We start from the raw sequence: 16116 nt of genomic DNA, 5'->3' as shown, positions 1-16116 counted from the left end.
TATACAGAGAATATATTCTCTATCCTATACAGAGAATATATTAGGACAAAGAATATACAATGGATACCCATATACAATTGATAGATAGATATAATTGAAAAGTTATATATATATATATGTTAGCATGACATGACAAAAGGGGGATCTAAGGTAGGGGGTTTAAAGTAGGGGGTTTTAATAGTGCTTCCCTTTCTTTAATAACCACCTGCTTTAATTCAATTGGGGCGGCTCAGCTCTTGAGTCGATCATCTTCCCCGGGATTGAAGTTGCAATGATCATGTCAAGCACCCAGTGGAACACAATATTTGTGTCGTGAGAGGCGGAGCAAAAAATTAATGCGAGGGTACCTAAAGGTTGACGGGGGTTTGAAGGCAGTGTCTCTGTAATTTTTTTAGGGCTATTTAATAAAAAAAAATTACGCAATAACTTCTTGATTATATCAAAATTAAAATGAAAAGCAAAAGTATCATTGAATTCATAAAAACCGTGTACTTATATAGTTTCATGACAAGTACAAAGAACAAATTTTGATATTCCCAAAATACCCCCTCTAATGGGAGAAGGCCACGTGGCAGAGTAAGTTCCAGTGAGGACAATGTGGGTGACGTACCGAAGGGTAAACTTCGGTTCTTGACCGAAGTGTATACCTCTGCACTATCAGACCGAAGACCACACTTCGGTAACCGTACTACAGAAGCATGTACGCACGAAGCTTCAACTAATGAAGAGTCCTCATAGGACGCCAATTCTAGGTAGAGTCCTACTCCCCTTTGGAGAGGGATACGGATGGAATTTACCATCCGAGAAACCCTCTGGAAAGCCAATGAGAGAGAGTCTGACTCCTACTACAACTTAAACACTTCAAACTCATATAAAAGGGGAACCTCTACTCTCAGGTAAGCTATCTAACTCCTGCACTCTAAAATACTTACTGAGCAAGAGGCAACGCTCGAAGCAACGAGCCATCCTCCCAAGTTTAGTACTGTACTGACTTGAGCGTTGGAGAGGTCCCCCCGAGTACACCCTCGGGGCCCTACCGAAGCTTACGTTCGCTTCTTGTGCAGGAAGGAAAGAAGAGATCACGTACCAGCAAAGGAGAAATTAGTTATTCCAGCTCAGTCTGACTTGGCTGATTTGTCTGATAGGGTAGACCTGTTTTAGACATCATCAGTTTGGCGCCGTCTGTGGGAAAGAAGTACACTTCCCTAAAGAAACTCACAATGGTCAGATTGAGAAAGAATGTCGCTTCTACTTCAGAAACAAGCCATCGAGTTGATGACCCTAATGCTCCCGACCGGGGGCAGGGTGAACACCCCCATCATGAGGAGGTAGAACACCAGGAGGATGTTGTTGACCGAACCAACCAGCATAACCAGGACGCTGGACCGTCTCAAGTACCTTGCACTCAGGAACAATTCCAACAACTTTCCCAGCAGGTGCAAATGTTGACTGAACTAATCATGAACCAACAGACACAAGTGAACCAAGAAATCCCGCACAATGAGGAGGTGCGAAGTTCACACTCAGGTAGGTCTAGAGAACCAAGCCGAAGGGTGAATCCCGATGGTACCATTGGAGAAAGTACTAGAAGGGGAACTACCTACAATGAAGATGTCGGCCGACACCTAGATGAGATGAACAAGAAGATTGCAGCACTACAAGGAGTGTCCCCAATGGAGGGAGTGTGGGACAGTACGTTGACCCCTTTAGCTCCTGAAATACTTGAAGCTGAAATGCCGCGTCACCTTATTGTTCCAAAGCTGGAGAAGTATGAAGGGTTAACTGACCCCTGTGATCATATCCAGGGTTTCAAATCAATGATGGAGTGTCGGGGGGCAAATGCCCTGATAATGTGTAAGATATTCCCATCAACCCTTTTTGGACCAGCAAGAACTTGGTTCAATCGATTACCGAGACACAGTGTGACTAGTTTTGGAGATTTGTCCGAGAAACTTGCGCTTCACTTCTCCGCCGCACGAAGGACGGCAAAGACTAGTTTGGATTTGATGAATCTTGACCATGAGCATGGAGAATCACTTCGATCATTTCTTGCAAGGTTCAATAGAGCATGCTTGGAAATCCCACATGTCCAGGTAGAAGTAGCTATTTCGGCCCTGGTAAGGACAGTAAGGGATGAAGCGTATGTACGCTCATTAACGAAAAAACGCCCGAAGACTATGGGAGAACTCTACGCTAGGGGAGATAAGTTCATGCAGTCAGAGGACATGATGAAAATTTCTCAGTTCTCTTCTTCCTCGGCCCCTGCCAAAAAAGGCTCGAGCGCCCTGGGAAAGACGGAGAAAGACTTACCCCCTCCAAGCAAGAAGCAAGGAAGAGTAGAAGGAAAGAATGACAAAAAGAAGGACGATCAATCTAGTAGGAAGACTGACCAGGGTCCAGTACCTCGGTATAGTTCCTATACTCCTCTTAATAATTCATTGCATAATATCCTTCTTGAAATAAGTAACAGGGATATACTGAAGTGGCCTAAGAAAATGAGGGCCCCGGCAGAAAAGCGTACTTCAGATAAGTATTGCTTGTTCCATAGGGATCACGGTCATGACACTGAAGAATGTATGCATCTCAAGGATGAGATTGAAGGCCTCATAAGGCGAGGCTACCTGAAGCAGTTCACTTCAGATAGAGAAGAAAAGAGAAGAAGAACCGATGGTGATGATAGGGATAACGACCGAAGGAGACAAAGAAGAAGGGATAGGTCTCCTCGTCACCAAAGGGGGACTGCTGGAACAATTGGAGTTATTGTAGGAGGTATGGCCGTAGGAGGAGAAAGCTCCTCAGCAAGAAGGGCTTATGCTAGAGTAAATGAAGTAAGTAAGGAAAGAAAGAAGCCGAGAAGGGATGAAGAAAAAATTATTTTCTCAGAAAAAGATGCTGAAGGTATCCAGGATCCACATGATGATGCCCTAGTGATAGAAGCGGTCATCGCAAATTTCACAGTGAAAAAGGTTCTGGTGGATAATGGAAGTGCAGCAGATATCTTGTTCTATCACGCCTTCAAAGAGATGAAGATCTCAGAAGAAAAATTGAAGAACTTTTCGGTTCCTTTATATGGGTTCGCAGGGGAATCCATAGTTCCCAAGGGAGTCATATCCCTACCTGTTACTCTGGGAACCTATCCAAGGACGGTTATGCATATGATCGATCTTCTTGTAGTAGATGTTCAGTCCCCCTACAATGCCATCATTGGCAGACCATTACTACACAAGGTTCGGGCGGTGGTCTCTACTTACCACCTCAAAATGAAGTTTCCAACTTCTAATAGGGTAGGAGAAGTGAGCGGGGATCAGAAGTTAGCTCGAATGATGTACTATATGGACTTGAAGGACAAGAAGAAGACCTCCATATCAGTTGGAAGCTTAGATGTTCGGGAAGAAGAGAAGATAATGAAGCCAACACCGGTTGAAGCACTTCTTCCAATAACTGTGGAGAAAGGAACTGAAAAGAAGTTATTTCTAGGGTCTCTTTTAAATAAAAAGTTAGCTGAGGAGGTAACCAAGCTCCTCCTCTCTAACATAAAAAACTTTGCATGAAGTGCGCATGAGATGCCAGGAATTAGTAGGGAAGTCATCTCCCACAGTTTGAGCATTATACCGGGGACTAAACCGGTCAAACAGAAAAAGCGTAACTTCGCCCTAGAAAGACAAGTTGCTATCAAGGAAGAAGTGGGGAAGTTACTTGAAGCCGGTTTCATCCGAGAGGTGCGGTATCCAGATTGGTTGGCCAATGTGGTCATGGTAAAGAAGGCGAATGGAAAATGGCGTATGTGCGTTGACTTCACAGATTTAAACAAAGCTTGTCCTAAGGACTGCTATCCTCTTCCTAAGATTGATCAATTAGTGGATGCAACTTCAGGCCACGAACTCCTTAGCTTTTTGGATGCTTATTCGGGGTACCACCAGATCAAGATGGACCCAAGAGATGAGGAGAGTACCTCATTCATAACTCCAGAAGGGACATATTGCTATAAGGTTATGCCCTTCGGACTTAAGAATGCTGGTGCCACTTATCAAAGGTTGATAAACCATGTCTTTGCTAATCAGATAGGAAAATCAGTAGAAGCATATGTAGATGATATGGTCGTGAAGAGTAGAAGGGCGGAGGATCATCCTTCAGATAGATAAGTTTCAAATGAAATTGAACCCAGACAAATGCGCTTTTGGAGCAAGCTCAGGAAAATTCCTAGGCTTCCTTGTCACTAGTAGAGGAATCGAAGCAAACCCAGAGAAGGTTGAAGCCATTCTTCAGATGGAACCTCCGAAGTCTTCGAAAGAGGTTCAGAGATTAACGGGAAGAGCAGCGGCACTTGGGAGATTCCTTGCTAGGTCGGGTGATAAATGTAGACACTTCTTCCAGGCCTTAAAAAAGGCCAAGGAATTTCAATGGACTGAAGAGTGTCAAAAGGCATTTGAGGGTTTAAAGGAATACCTCGGACATCCTCCCCTACTAACATGTCCAAAAGAGGGAGAGGTATTGTACTTGTACCTTGCTACGACGGATCATGCAGTAAGTGCAGTCCTTATCCGGGAAGAAGATAAAATTCAGAAGCCAGTGTATTATGTCAGTAAGGTCATGATAGATGCTGAGACTCGTTATACCGAAGCAGAGAAATTTGCTTTAGCATTGGTTACTGCGGCTCGAAAATTAAGACCCTACTTCCAAGCCCATACTGTAGTAGTCCTTACTGACCAACCATTGAAGAACATACTTCAAAAGCCGGACACATCAGGAAGATTAATAAAGTGGTCCATTGAGTTGAGTGAGTTCGACATTCAATACAAACCAAGACATGCGATTAAGGCTCAAGCCTTAGCAGATTTTGTTGTTGAATGTCGTCGTCCAACCTTAGTGACACTGACCGAAGAGGACTACCCAAAATGGAACCTTTACGTTGATGGTTCTTCTAACCAAGAGGGTAGCGGAGCCGGAATACTCCTCCTTGGTCCGGGGGGCATATGTATTGAACATGCACTTCATTTTCACTTCAAAGCGTCAAATAATGAAGCAGAATACGAAGCGGTACTAGCTGGATTGAGACTTGCTGTCGAACTTGAAGTTAAGTATTTGTTGATCAACAGTGACTCTCAGTTAGTAACCGAACAGATGAAGGGAGACTATGAGGCGAGAGGCTCAAATATGGTCAAGTACTTAGCTGCGGTCAAGAAATTACTGGCCAAGATTCCCAAGGTAGAGATCAATCGAATACCTAGGGAGGAAAATGCAAAAGCAGATGTCCTTGCTCGATTAGCTTCAGCCTGTTCAGCCAAAGGACCTACTTCGGTCAGAATTGAAGTACTTCCTCAACCAAGTATTTCGGCTAAACTAGAAGTGGCTGCGGTTGAAGCTGAACCAAGTTGGAAGGACCCAATCAGAGAATTCCTACTTGAAGGGAAACTTCCTGAAGATAGGAATGAAGCAAGGAGTCTCCGGAAAAGGGCAGCAAGATATACTCTGATTGATGGAGAATTATACAGAAGATCCTTCACACTTCCATACCTGCGATGTTTGGCCCCCAGAGAGGCCGATTATGCCCTAAGGGAAGTGCATGAAGGGATTTGTGGAAGTCACATAGGGGGAAGAACATTAAGTTATCAGGTGCTACGTTGTGGATACTACTGGCCTACAATGGTGTCAGACGCCAAAATGCTTGTTCAAAAATGTGATAAGTGCCAAAGGCATTCAAATGTACCCCACCTTCCTCCTAGCCAGATGGTGCCTATTCAGAGTCCTTGTCCATTTGCTCAGTGGGGTATGGACATTCTTGGACCATTCCCACCAGCATCGGGTCAAAGGACATATCTGATAGTAGCCGTGGATTACTTCACTAAGTGGGTAGAAGTAGAGCCACTTGCAACTATTTCTGAAAATAAGATAATAGACTTCATCTGGAGAACCGTCGTCTGTAGATATGGGATACCAAGAGCCCTAATTGTTGATAACGGCAGACAATTTGTCGGAGGAAAGATGAAGAAGCTATGTGAAGAGTTGGGGGTTGATCTCAGAATCACTTCGGTCAGTCACCCACAAGCTAATGGGCAAGCTGAAGTGACAAACCGAGTGATCCTCCAAGGTTTGAAGACAAGATTAGATAGTGCCAAAGGAAGATGGGTCGAAGAACTACCGAGTGTGTTATGGTCCTACCGAACCACAGCACGGACTTCTACAGGAGAAACACCCTTCTCCCTGGCATTTGGGTCCGAAGCCGTGATACCTGTAGAAATTGGAATCCCGTCTACAAGGATCATTAACTTCAATATCCAAGAAAATAATGAAGCACTTCTGAATAATTTAGACTTGGTGGAGGAAGTTAGAGAAGAGGCTCGAATCAGAACTGCAGCATACAAGCAGAGGACGACCCGGTATTACAACCGAAGGGTCAAAGAAAGAAAGTTCGACCCATGGGATCTTGTCTTAAGAAAGATGGAGGCCGCAGGAAAACACCCTGGGAAGCTAGGGGAGACGTGGGAAGGACCTTTCAAAGTAATTGAAGCATTCAAGGAAGGAACCTACAGGATTGAAGACCCAGAACACCCTGGGAGGAAGATGCGTCCTTGGAATGCTGATAATTTACGCAAATATTTTGTTTAGTTAAACAATAATTTTTCAATAAGTTGTTACTTGTTAATCAGCTTAATAAAACAACAGTTCAGAAGTTGTTGCATAATCTCTTCGCCTCAAAAAATAGGCCACTTCGGCCCAATCAGACCCTTCGGTCCAAATAGGCCACATCGGCCCAAAACTTAGAAGAATTTTCTAAGTCCCAAAAATAGGCCACTTCGGCCCACAGACCCTTCGGTCCAAATAGGCCACATCGGCCCAAAGCTTAGAAGAATTTTCTAAGTCTCAAAAATAGGCCACTTCGGCCCAATCAGACCCTTCGGTCCAAATAGGCCACATTGGCCCAAAGCTTAGAAAAATTTTCTGAGTCTCAAAATTAGGCCACTTCGGCCCAGATACCCCTCGGTCCAAACAGCCACTTTGGCCCAAAGAATAATAAAATTTTTTAAGTATTTAAATGTTATGCTTAAGTCTTGAAGTGGACTTCATCCGAAGCTAACACTTCAACTACCAAAAAGTACCCCACGCCTGAAAAGCACTTCGGTCATGTGAGGTTCTTCATTAAAAGAAGCCACTTCGGTCAAAGAATTAACGTTAAGCAATATAATACTCTTCGAGCATCCCAAAAAGAGAAATATTATTACAAAATGGTATTAAACTGTTCATACAAAAAATAAAATAAAATAAAATTTCTAAAGTTAAATGTCTTCGGTTGAAGGGGGCAGCTCGGTCTCTGAAGGTTCATGCAGGGTAGCTTCTGGCAAGATCGGTTCAGGAGGATTTGGTGGAGGAATACCCTCTGGCGTAAAGGGACGAACTTCACCAAGCTCGGCTGAGTGAATGGGAGAATCACCTTCGGTAGGGATGACATGTGGGGGATCTTCATCCGAAGTAACTACGGTAAGATCAACAGTGGAAGGATGTTCATCCCCATCCTCGAAATCTTCTTCAGAATTCTCGTCATCTTCAGCCTGACGACGAACTTCTTCCTCAGCCTTAGCAAGTTCAGCATATATCTCCTCTTTGGACTCCTCCAGTCCGTCCTTTCCAACCAAAACTGGGCAAAGCTTATCAAGAACACTTGGATCTTGCCCAGCCTCAATTAGAGCCTTCCTGGCCATTTTAAAGGCACCACGACCACCGAAGTAACCTTCTTGACGAAGAGTTAACTTGAACTCCTCAGAGGCTTTGAACTCTTGAACCCCGAGGGCCTTGCCTTTGGCAATAGCCTTCACTCGTTCAGCTTCAGCAGCTTGGGAAAGCCTAGTGACCTCAGCCTCCAGCCTGGATTTTTCCTTACGGTATTTGAGCTCCTTGGCGTTAGCGGCATTTAGAGCTTCGGTCCTCTCCGTTAGTTCGGCCCGAAATGTCTCTAGCTCAGCTTCAGCTTTCGCCTTCGCCATGGCAGTTGCTTCGGCCCTTTCAATTGCTGTCGTTTCATTGTGAGCCATGTTCGCTATGCCTCCAGGAAGTGTAGCAAGAACAGAGCCAACCTACATAGGCATAATGAACTTCAGTACTTCGGGACCAATTTCATCTGTAAAAATACCAAGTCAAAAAAGGAGAACCGAAGTTAAATGAAATTATTATACCTTCATAGCTGCAACGTTCAGCTCTGACACCTTGTCTGACAAAGCAAGCGCTTCGTATCGACTGAAGTCAGCCGGAGTTGGAGCCTTCGCAACCATCCTGCCCGCAATAGTTGGGTTATTGGCTGAATCACTCACCAGAACATCCCAGTTCGGTGTATGAATAGTAAGGTCTTCAATTTCCATCCTTCGGGGAGGTTGGGTCACTGGAAGAGGGATGTTGGCATAATCTGAAGTCCGAGAGGGGTTTGAGCTCAGTTGAGTCACCCTGACCGAACTGTGAACAGTTGTGGGAGCGTTGAGCACATTGGCTGCAGTAGAAGTCTCTCCCGTTGTATTCTTCCTTGAACGCTTCGGGTTCGGCTTCCTCCTGTTTCCCTTACCAATGTCATGCTTCTTGCCCTTTGAAGCCCCAGCGCTGAACATGTTGACGTAGTCCTCCATGCTCGCCATATCTGCACAATGGATGACCGAACATGTTAATAAAGAAGTAATACAGACAAATGAATTTCTCTAAGTCTAAAAAGACCAACCGAAGCACACCTCTCTGTAGAATAACCGAAGAATAGGCATAAGCAGAATCAATTCTACTGAATGATAGAGAGACCGAAGGATTGGGAGGAAGGTAAGACTTCAATCGATCTAGTAATTCTCTATCAGTCTCAAGCCTGAGTTCGAGGGGATTATTGAACTGAAAAAGGTGAGGAATACCGAAGTTTGTTCGGAACGGAAGGTTCTCTCCGGGATGAAGGGGGGCCTTCACAAAAAAGTAACCCTTCTTCCAATCTTTAATTGAAGCTTGGTAGTGAGGGGCTTCAATTGGAGACCGAAACTGAAAGTAGTACAGCCCGACCTCCCTACCATGTCGACACAATCTAAAAAGGTGTTGAATGATAAAAGAATTGAAGGGTATTTTGTACTTGGCACACAGGTTGATGACGGTATTAAGGAATAACCAAGAGTTCGGGGTTAGGAGGGTCGGGCAAATACCGAAGATACGGAAAAAACTGGTCAGTGCATGGGGATAAGGAATCCTTGCACCATATTTTAGAGAGTGAAGCGAAACGGCGAATTCACCTTCCTGTGGATGAAGAGGGTGTTCGTCTGAAGGTATACGACGACATGCCCAGGGGATACCGAAGTCCCTCTTGATGTTTGACACCCCATGATCATCCAATCCTGAACCAGATAGACAGGTCGGTTCGGAATCGACCTCGTCTCCCCCCGCTTGTTGATTGGGTGGAAGCTCACTTGGATCAGCAATTTCGGGATAAGCTGACCGAAGTACTGAAGCCTCGCTAAGGCCGGGGGTAGGAGAATCGATGATGTTCACTTCAGAGTCAGACGCAGTCTGTTCACTCGAAGTAGAGGAAGAAGACGCGTCTCCCGAAGAGGAAGACGAAGCGGAGGAACTTACAGACATAATATAAAAAAAAAGAAAGGAGTAAAGACTGACCTTGTGAAAATTGAGAGAACTAGGGATTGAAGTATGTTCGGTTTTGCAAAGGAAGGCTTCGGTCGGTCAGTCAGATTAAACGCTCTAAATAGTAAAAATGAGGCGAGTAAAAATCGAAGAGAACTGCAGGCCACCTATTTATATAGGGGGAAAGATCTGATCTAACGGTACGTAGGTTGAGACGCTCTGCATCCTTCGATCTTGTCCGCAAAAATGAACCGTCGAACAAACATTATTACACTCATACCCAGTTCATCATTAAGATACCTCGGTACGAGTGTAGGGGGCAACTGATATTCCCAAAATACCCCCTCTAATGGGAGAAGGCCACGTGGCAGAGTAAGTTCCAGTGAGGACAATGTGGGTGACGTACCGAAGGGTAAACTTCGGTTCTTGACCGAAGTGTATACCTCTACACTATCAGACCGAAGACCACACTTCGGTAACCGTACTACAGAAGCATGTACGCACGAAGCTTCAACTAATGAAGAGTCCTCATAGGACGCCAATTCTAGGTAGAGTCCTACTCCCCTTTGGAGAGGGATACGGATGGAATTTACCATCCGAGAAACCCTCTGGAAAGCCAATGAGAGAGAGTCTGACTCCTACTACAACTTAAACACTTCAAACTCATATAAAAGGGGAACCTCTACTCTCAGGTAAGCTATCTAACTCCTGCACTCTAAAATACTTACTGAGCAAGAGGCAACGCTCGAAGCAACGAGCCATCCTCCCAAGTTTAGTACTGTACTGACTTGAGCGTCGGAGAGGTCCCCCCGAGTACACCCTCGGGGCCCTACCGAAGCTTACGTTCGTTTCTTGTGCAGGAAGGAAAGAAGAGATCACGTACCAGCAAAGGAGAAATTAGTTATTCCAGCTCAGTCTGACTTGGCTGATTTGTCTGATAGGGTAGACCTGTTTTAGACATCATCAAATTTATATTATAATGCATATAATTTAGAACAAAGTATGGTATACCTTATATTAATATAAATGACTTAATATTATATAATTTTTTTAAAAAAAACTGAGGGTGTTGGGCCCCCTAGTCCCGTGTGGCTCCGCCACTGCATGTCACATAGAAAAGTAATAGAAGATAAAGTTGCAAAACGTAATCTTTGTTTAATTATTCGTAATGGAATGTAAAAATTAGAGGTGTAAACAGTAGTTACGATCAATTTTATTTTTTTCCATTTCTTGACATGAACATAAATATTTAACCCACCAATCGGGCGGTCATTCCTGTTTCTTCAATTATTTTGGTCAGTTCTAAGTAAATTTTTTATTTAAAATTGGTCGATTTGATTTCTACCCTTTTTTTAAAACCCTAGTAAAAATTAACAACTTCTTCATTCAGAAGCATGCGACATATTCGTTGGCCAATTGCATTATAATACTATATACTTGTAGAGGAATAAAATCCAACAATACAAACTCAACTCAATAACCAATGGGGGAAGACATGTGTCATGATCCCACGTCTAAACTAGGGGATCGGATTGGATCACATGGCCAAGGCAGGGGATCGGACTGAACCAAAGGATTGGACGGACCAGTCCAAACCTTGAGATCGTGGCTCGTAATTAGTTATTAAGACAATAATAAATCTTTTAATTTAAGGAGGATTTACAAACTATAAATAAGAGGAGGAAACTCAGGTAAATGACTCTCTTTTCCTTTACAAAAATTTTAGTGACACTTCCTATGAGATTCTAACTTTAGTGTCGGAGTACGTCTTCAGTCACCACCGTGGTCATCGGACCTACTAAACTTATCGTTGCAGGTGATCAAGAATTGAAGTGAAGCATTCATATTCCATTGAAGGATAGGAGTTCAGGGACCTCATATTGCATTAAAGCCTAAGAAAGTTAGATTCTTGTTCCACAATACTAATCTCCACCATCTCTCAAACTTCAATGGTTTTATTTATAACTACTGGAGAGGAAACATGTAGCACGTAAACTCCTCATGGATGAAACAACCGAGGAAATTCATGCAGCAAGCAGATCCATTTTTTTACAAGCAACAAAAGGTAGGATTTGTTACAATTCTTCAGTCAAAGCATCTTAGGAGAAATCCAAAGCACAATAAAATTAAGAGGACCCTAAGATTTCTTTTCAATGTTCTCTCCGTCTGGCACATACCGCAAACCCCTATCTTTGTGAAAGAAGACAGACAATTGTTCAACTGCGGGATATACGTACAATGTATTGGGAACTCAAATCGATCTTACGTACATGGCTCGTATCATGAAGAATAAAACAATCCACATACGTCCACACAGTCCGGACGAAATGAGTCTAAAACAGCTAAAAAAAACAATGACCCAACCATTGGCTCAAACCAGCAAACATAAGTAGCATATATATTTTTTTTTCTTTATTAAAAAATAAGAAAGAAGATACTTAAAAGTTCTAAGATTCAAGTAAGATTCATTAAAAATTAGTAGCATATACGTCGACGACTTGTAACCTGAAGGCCCCGTTTGGATAACATTTTCTCCAACATTTATACTACTTGCTAGTATAAACGTTGGTGGTCATCCAAACAACATAATATGAGCACATGTTCCCAGAGATGTTTTTGAGAGCATTTATACTACTTCTGAAAATGTTACTACTTCATACAATTTTACCATATTTGACTAGTTTTTCTCCATTTTGTCCCCATCATAAAATGTTTTTTCCAATTTTACCCTCATATGTGTTAAATTGACGAAAAACTGCTGCCATGTTGATTTACTTTTTTGACTCTGATTCAAACGCTTACTGATGATAGTACCTGTCACTAAACTACCATGTTAAAAAAAATATATTAGATGATCTTTTTTTTTTTTTTGAAAGGCCCACAGGCCACACACACTAAGCCATGCCCGAGGGGCATGAAGGCCACCACTGCGGATGAAAAACTACCCAAATCCCAACTTATTATTGTGTTGCCTATGTTATTAATTAAAACTTTAATTATTTATTAATTGATAATTAAGTACGTATATTTAATTTATTAAAATTAATATATATTAATTTGCACAATTGGATACATGTATATTTGTCAATTACAATTAATATGAATAATACCCCTGCACGTAATGTATCATAATATGCTACACAACAAAAATGTTATCAGCAAAAGTTCTACCAAACACCACACAGCATTCAAGCAGCATATCTGCTACCAAATTGTCAAGCATTTTTTGTTAGCATATCTACTACTTTGCAAATACTTTACCAAACTAGCCTGAAGAATAAAATGTCCGTTTGGTATAGTGGTTTGAGTGATTTTCAACGCTAGCTAGAAAGCCGTGGGAAAAACATTGAGCTTAAAGTTGTAAAACAAACGAGCATAAACAATATAACATAATATCTATTGAAGTTGTGCCCGACGAGACTTCAAAGAATAGAAATCATCTATTACTGAATCTAAGTTGACTTTCTCTACAAGTTCTCGTTTAATGTAAAGAACCATACAATCTGCAAGAAATTCATCATCCGTTTTGTTGCGAAGTGTTGTCTTAACAAGTTTCATAGCTGAAAATGCTCTTTCTGTAGACGTCGTCGAAGCAGGAAGAGTTAACACTATTTGAAACTCACAATCAAGTATTACATCATACGGATAATGTTTCAACTCACATCTCAATGCATGGATTTCTTGCGAACTAAAATCTTGAGGATAAAATTTACGAGCTAGATTACATATGTCTTCAATGTTAAATGCTTGAAGGAGTCACTTGGATCCAAAGCAGAGCTGAGTGTAAGAAGTTCTATAGATTTCTCGTTGAATATACTATTTAACTCCATCAACTGAAAGTCAATTACCTCATTGAAGACATCAAAGTGATAATGGTGTTCAACTGTAATAGGATCTTGTCGTTGACAAGAATGACGCACTCTATAACAACCACCCATATCAAGAATATCAATGTCATGTTGGCCACAAAATAACTTCACTCTCTCAAAAAATGTATCCCAACCATCTTTTCTTAATTTCGAAAGGAGAGTTTTCATTGTTGAAATCAACCTCAAAGCATTTAAGATATCCAAAGATTTATGTTGTAGAGCTTGGCAAAGTACATTTGTGATTCCCATGATTTTATCAATCAAATGAAAGACAAATATGAACTCAAATGTCGTAATTGCTACATAAACACCACTAGTTTCCCCACGTATAGAGTCAAATGCCCCATTCTTACTGAGATTTTCAAGAACTTTGCATGATGCACCATACATTTCTAGCAAGCTCCTAGCAGAGTCATAGTGAGAGCTCCAACGAGTAGCTCCAGCTCGTTGTAGTGAACTCATTTGATTAGCTCCTCTACCAGACTGTCTTTCTCCACTAGCCAACATTATAGCAATCTCATCCCTTTGAGCATATTGTAACTCACTAATGCGTTTAGGAGAAGAAACCACAAGATTAACGACGAAAGTAAGATGTGAAAAGAATTGCCAAATGCAAGGCATCTCCTTGGCTACTGCCACTAATGCTAGTTGTAGTCGATAGGCAAAACAATGAACATAATATGCATATGGACAATCTTTGAGAAATAATTCTTGAAGTCCATTCCAGACACCCTGCATATTACTAGCACCGTCATACCCTTGACCATGCATCATGTGAACATGGAGATTGTACTTTGTAAGAATATTAGAAAGCTCAAACTGACGCTATAATTCATAAAATAATAATTGGTGACAATAAGCTATTAAATCAATAACATGGAGATTATACCTTGTAAGAATATTAGAAATTTCCTTTTTTAGAGTAACTGTTGCATAACATCAAAGAAATGCTCAATTAGAATGCCCTTGCGATTAACAAATCTTAACACAATGGCCATTTGCTCTCTTTTAGATTCATCTTGCGCTTCATCAACAAGAATACAAAAACTTGCATACCCAATTTCCTCACGAATCATCGTTCTCACTTTGTTAGCAAGAATGTTCAAAATTTCCTTTTGTATTTGTGGATTAGTATATTTGGAATTCTGAGGGACATTATCCAATACAACCTTTGCAATGTCCTCATTTAAGGCAGCCATCATCTGTAGCATTTCAATAAAATTTCCTTGATTTAATGACTGAGGGGATTCATCATGACCTCTAAAAGCACATCCCTGAAATGCAAGCCAATGAATACTCTGAATTATTTTCTTTAGGCGCAACCTATTCTTCATGACATCTTCCTTTGATTGTACAATGATTACCTTGTCAATATGTTGAGTTGGTTTCATTAAATCCTATACACATCTCACACAATTGTTATGTGATGAGGCTACACTCTCGACATGAACAAGAAATACACATTTCTCACCGTTATTAAATCTCTTCCAATTGTTGAACCCTTCATTAACTAAAGCATAGCTACTTCTAGTCTCAATGATGAAACACGAAAAACAATATGCTTTATCCTTAGAAAGAGAATACTCCAACCATGAAAATTGTTTGTACCAAGCATATTGAAATCGACGATGCTGGTCCCTAACTTCTGTCCCAAGATACTTAGAAAGTTTTGGTTGAAAAGGCCCTGCTTTTAGATATCTCCATCTGATCTCATCTCGTTGGGCTAACTGGATAATCACTAATTGGGATACGCAAGCCTGGATCTCGTTCAAAAGAAAAAGTGTTTGAAATGTGCACATTAGGAATTGAGCTTTCAACCACCACAGTTTCAGAAGTCCGCACATTAGGAATTGAAGTTTGTGCTGCCTCAGTTTGTTGATCATCATTAATACCATCTTTCTTTTTAAAGAAGGAAAAAAGAGTTTTAGTCTTTTAGTTGATGGTTGACGACGAGCCATTACGTTTATAACCTAAGTAAACAAAACAACTTTAACAATCAATTCAAATGCAATGGCATATCACCCACATGCCTGGGGCTAACAAAAAATGATATATGAAATTTAAATGCAATGGCATGTCACCCACATGCCTGGGATTAACAAAAAAAATGATAAATGGAATTTAAATGCAATGGCATGTCACCCACATGTCTAGGATTAACAAAAAATGTAACATTGATAGTGATACGTTGATATCTCCGCCGGCAACTTCAATAAACAAATGAACTTTCTACAATAACAAAATAATCAATTATCAATAGCGATCTCCATTCTAACCAAAGAAACACAAAATAGTAGAGAGAATGATTTCATAGATAGAACTATAAAAGTTACAATTTACAAAAAATAGGGATCTCACGTACCTTCATTGATCATTTGATCTCAAACTCCTCAAATTCCTCGTCATTGTAAAAGCACTAGTATGCTCTGGGGCTGGGCCAAGGAGGATTTGAGTAGAAACCCTAACTTTGTGAATCTAAAGCGAAGAAGTCAAAGCCTAGTATTATCTAAACTATAGTGTTAGCTACGGTGCTTGATAGAACGACAAAAATTGGGCTTACAACGAGATTCTTGTGTGCTGTGGGGCTGGGGATTCTTCAATTCTTTGTATTAGGCCACAATAAGATTAGGCCTTGGGCTATTGAATAGAGGAATGGGTC

General features: G+C 41.4%; 1 protein-coding gene across 1 annotated transcript; it reads right to left on the bottom strand.

Moving 5' to 3' along the window:
* Positions 1 to 12984: 12984 nt before the first annotated feature.
* LOC120010534 (zinc finger MYM-type protein 1-like) lies at positions 12985 to 15825 on the bottom strand. The gene is made up of 7 exons (XM_038861321.1): positions 15820 to 15825; positions 15645 to 15686; positions 15350 to 15427; positions 14870 to 15214; positions 14396 to 14731; positions 13349 to 14282; positions 12985 to 13196 (listed from the first exon to the last, which is right to left on the bottom strand). Exons 1-7 carry the CDS (start codon positions 15823 to 15825, stop codon positions 12985 to 12987), a joined length of 1953 nt encoding a protein of 650 aa, XP_038717249.1.
* Between the last annotated feature and the right edge of the window lie 291 nt (positions 15826 to 16116).

This window comes from Tripterygium wilfordii, chromosome 12 (genome assembly GCF_013401445.1).
Source record: "Tripterygium wilfordii isolate XIE 37 chromosome 12, ASM1340144v1, whole genome shotgun sequence".
Classification (NCBI taxonomy): Eukaryota; Viridiplantae; Streptophyta; class Magnoliopsida; order Celastrales; family Celastraceae; genus Tripterygium; species Tripterygium wilfordii.
The sequence above is the reverse complement of the archived record's forward strand: the minus strand, read 5'-3'. Positions and strand labels throughout refer to the sequence as shown.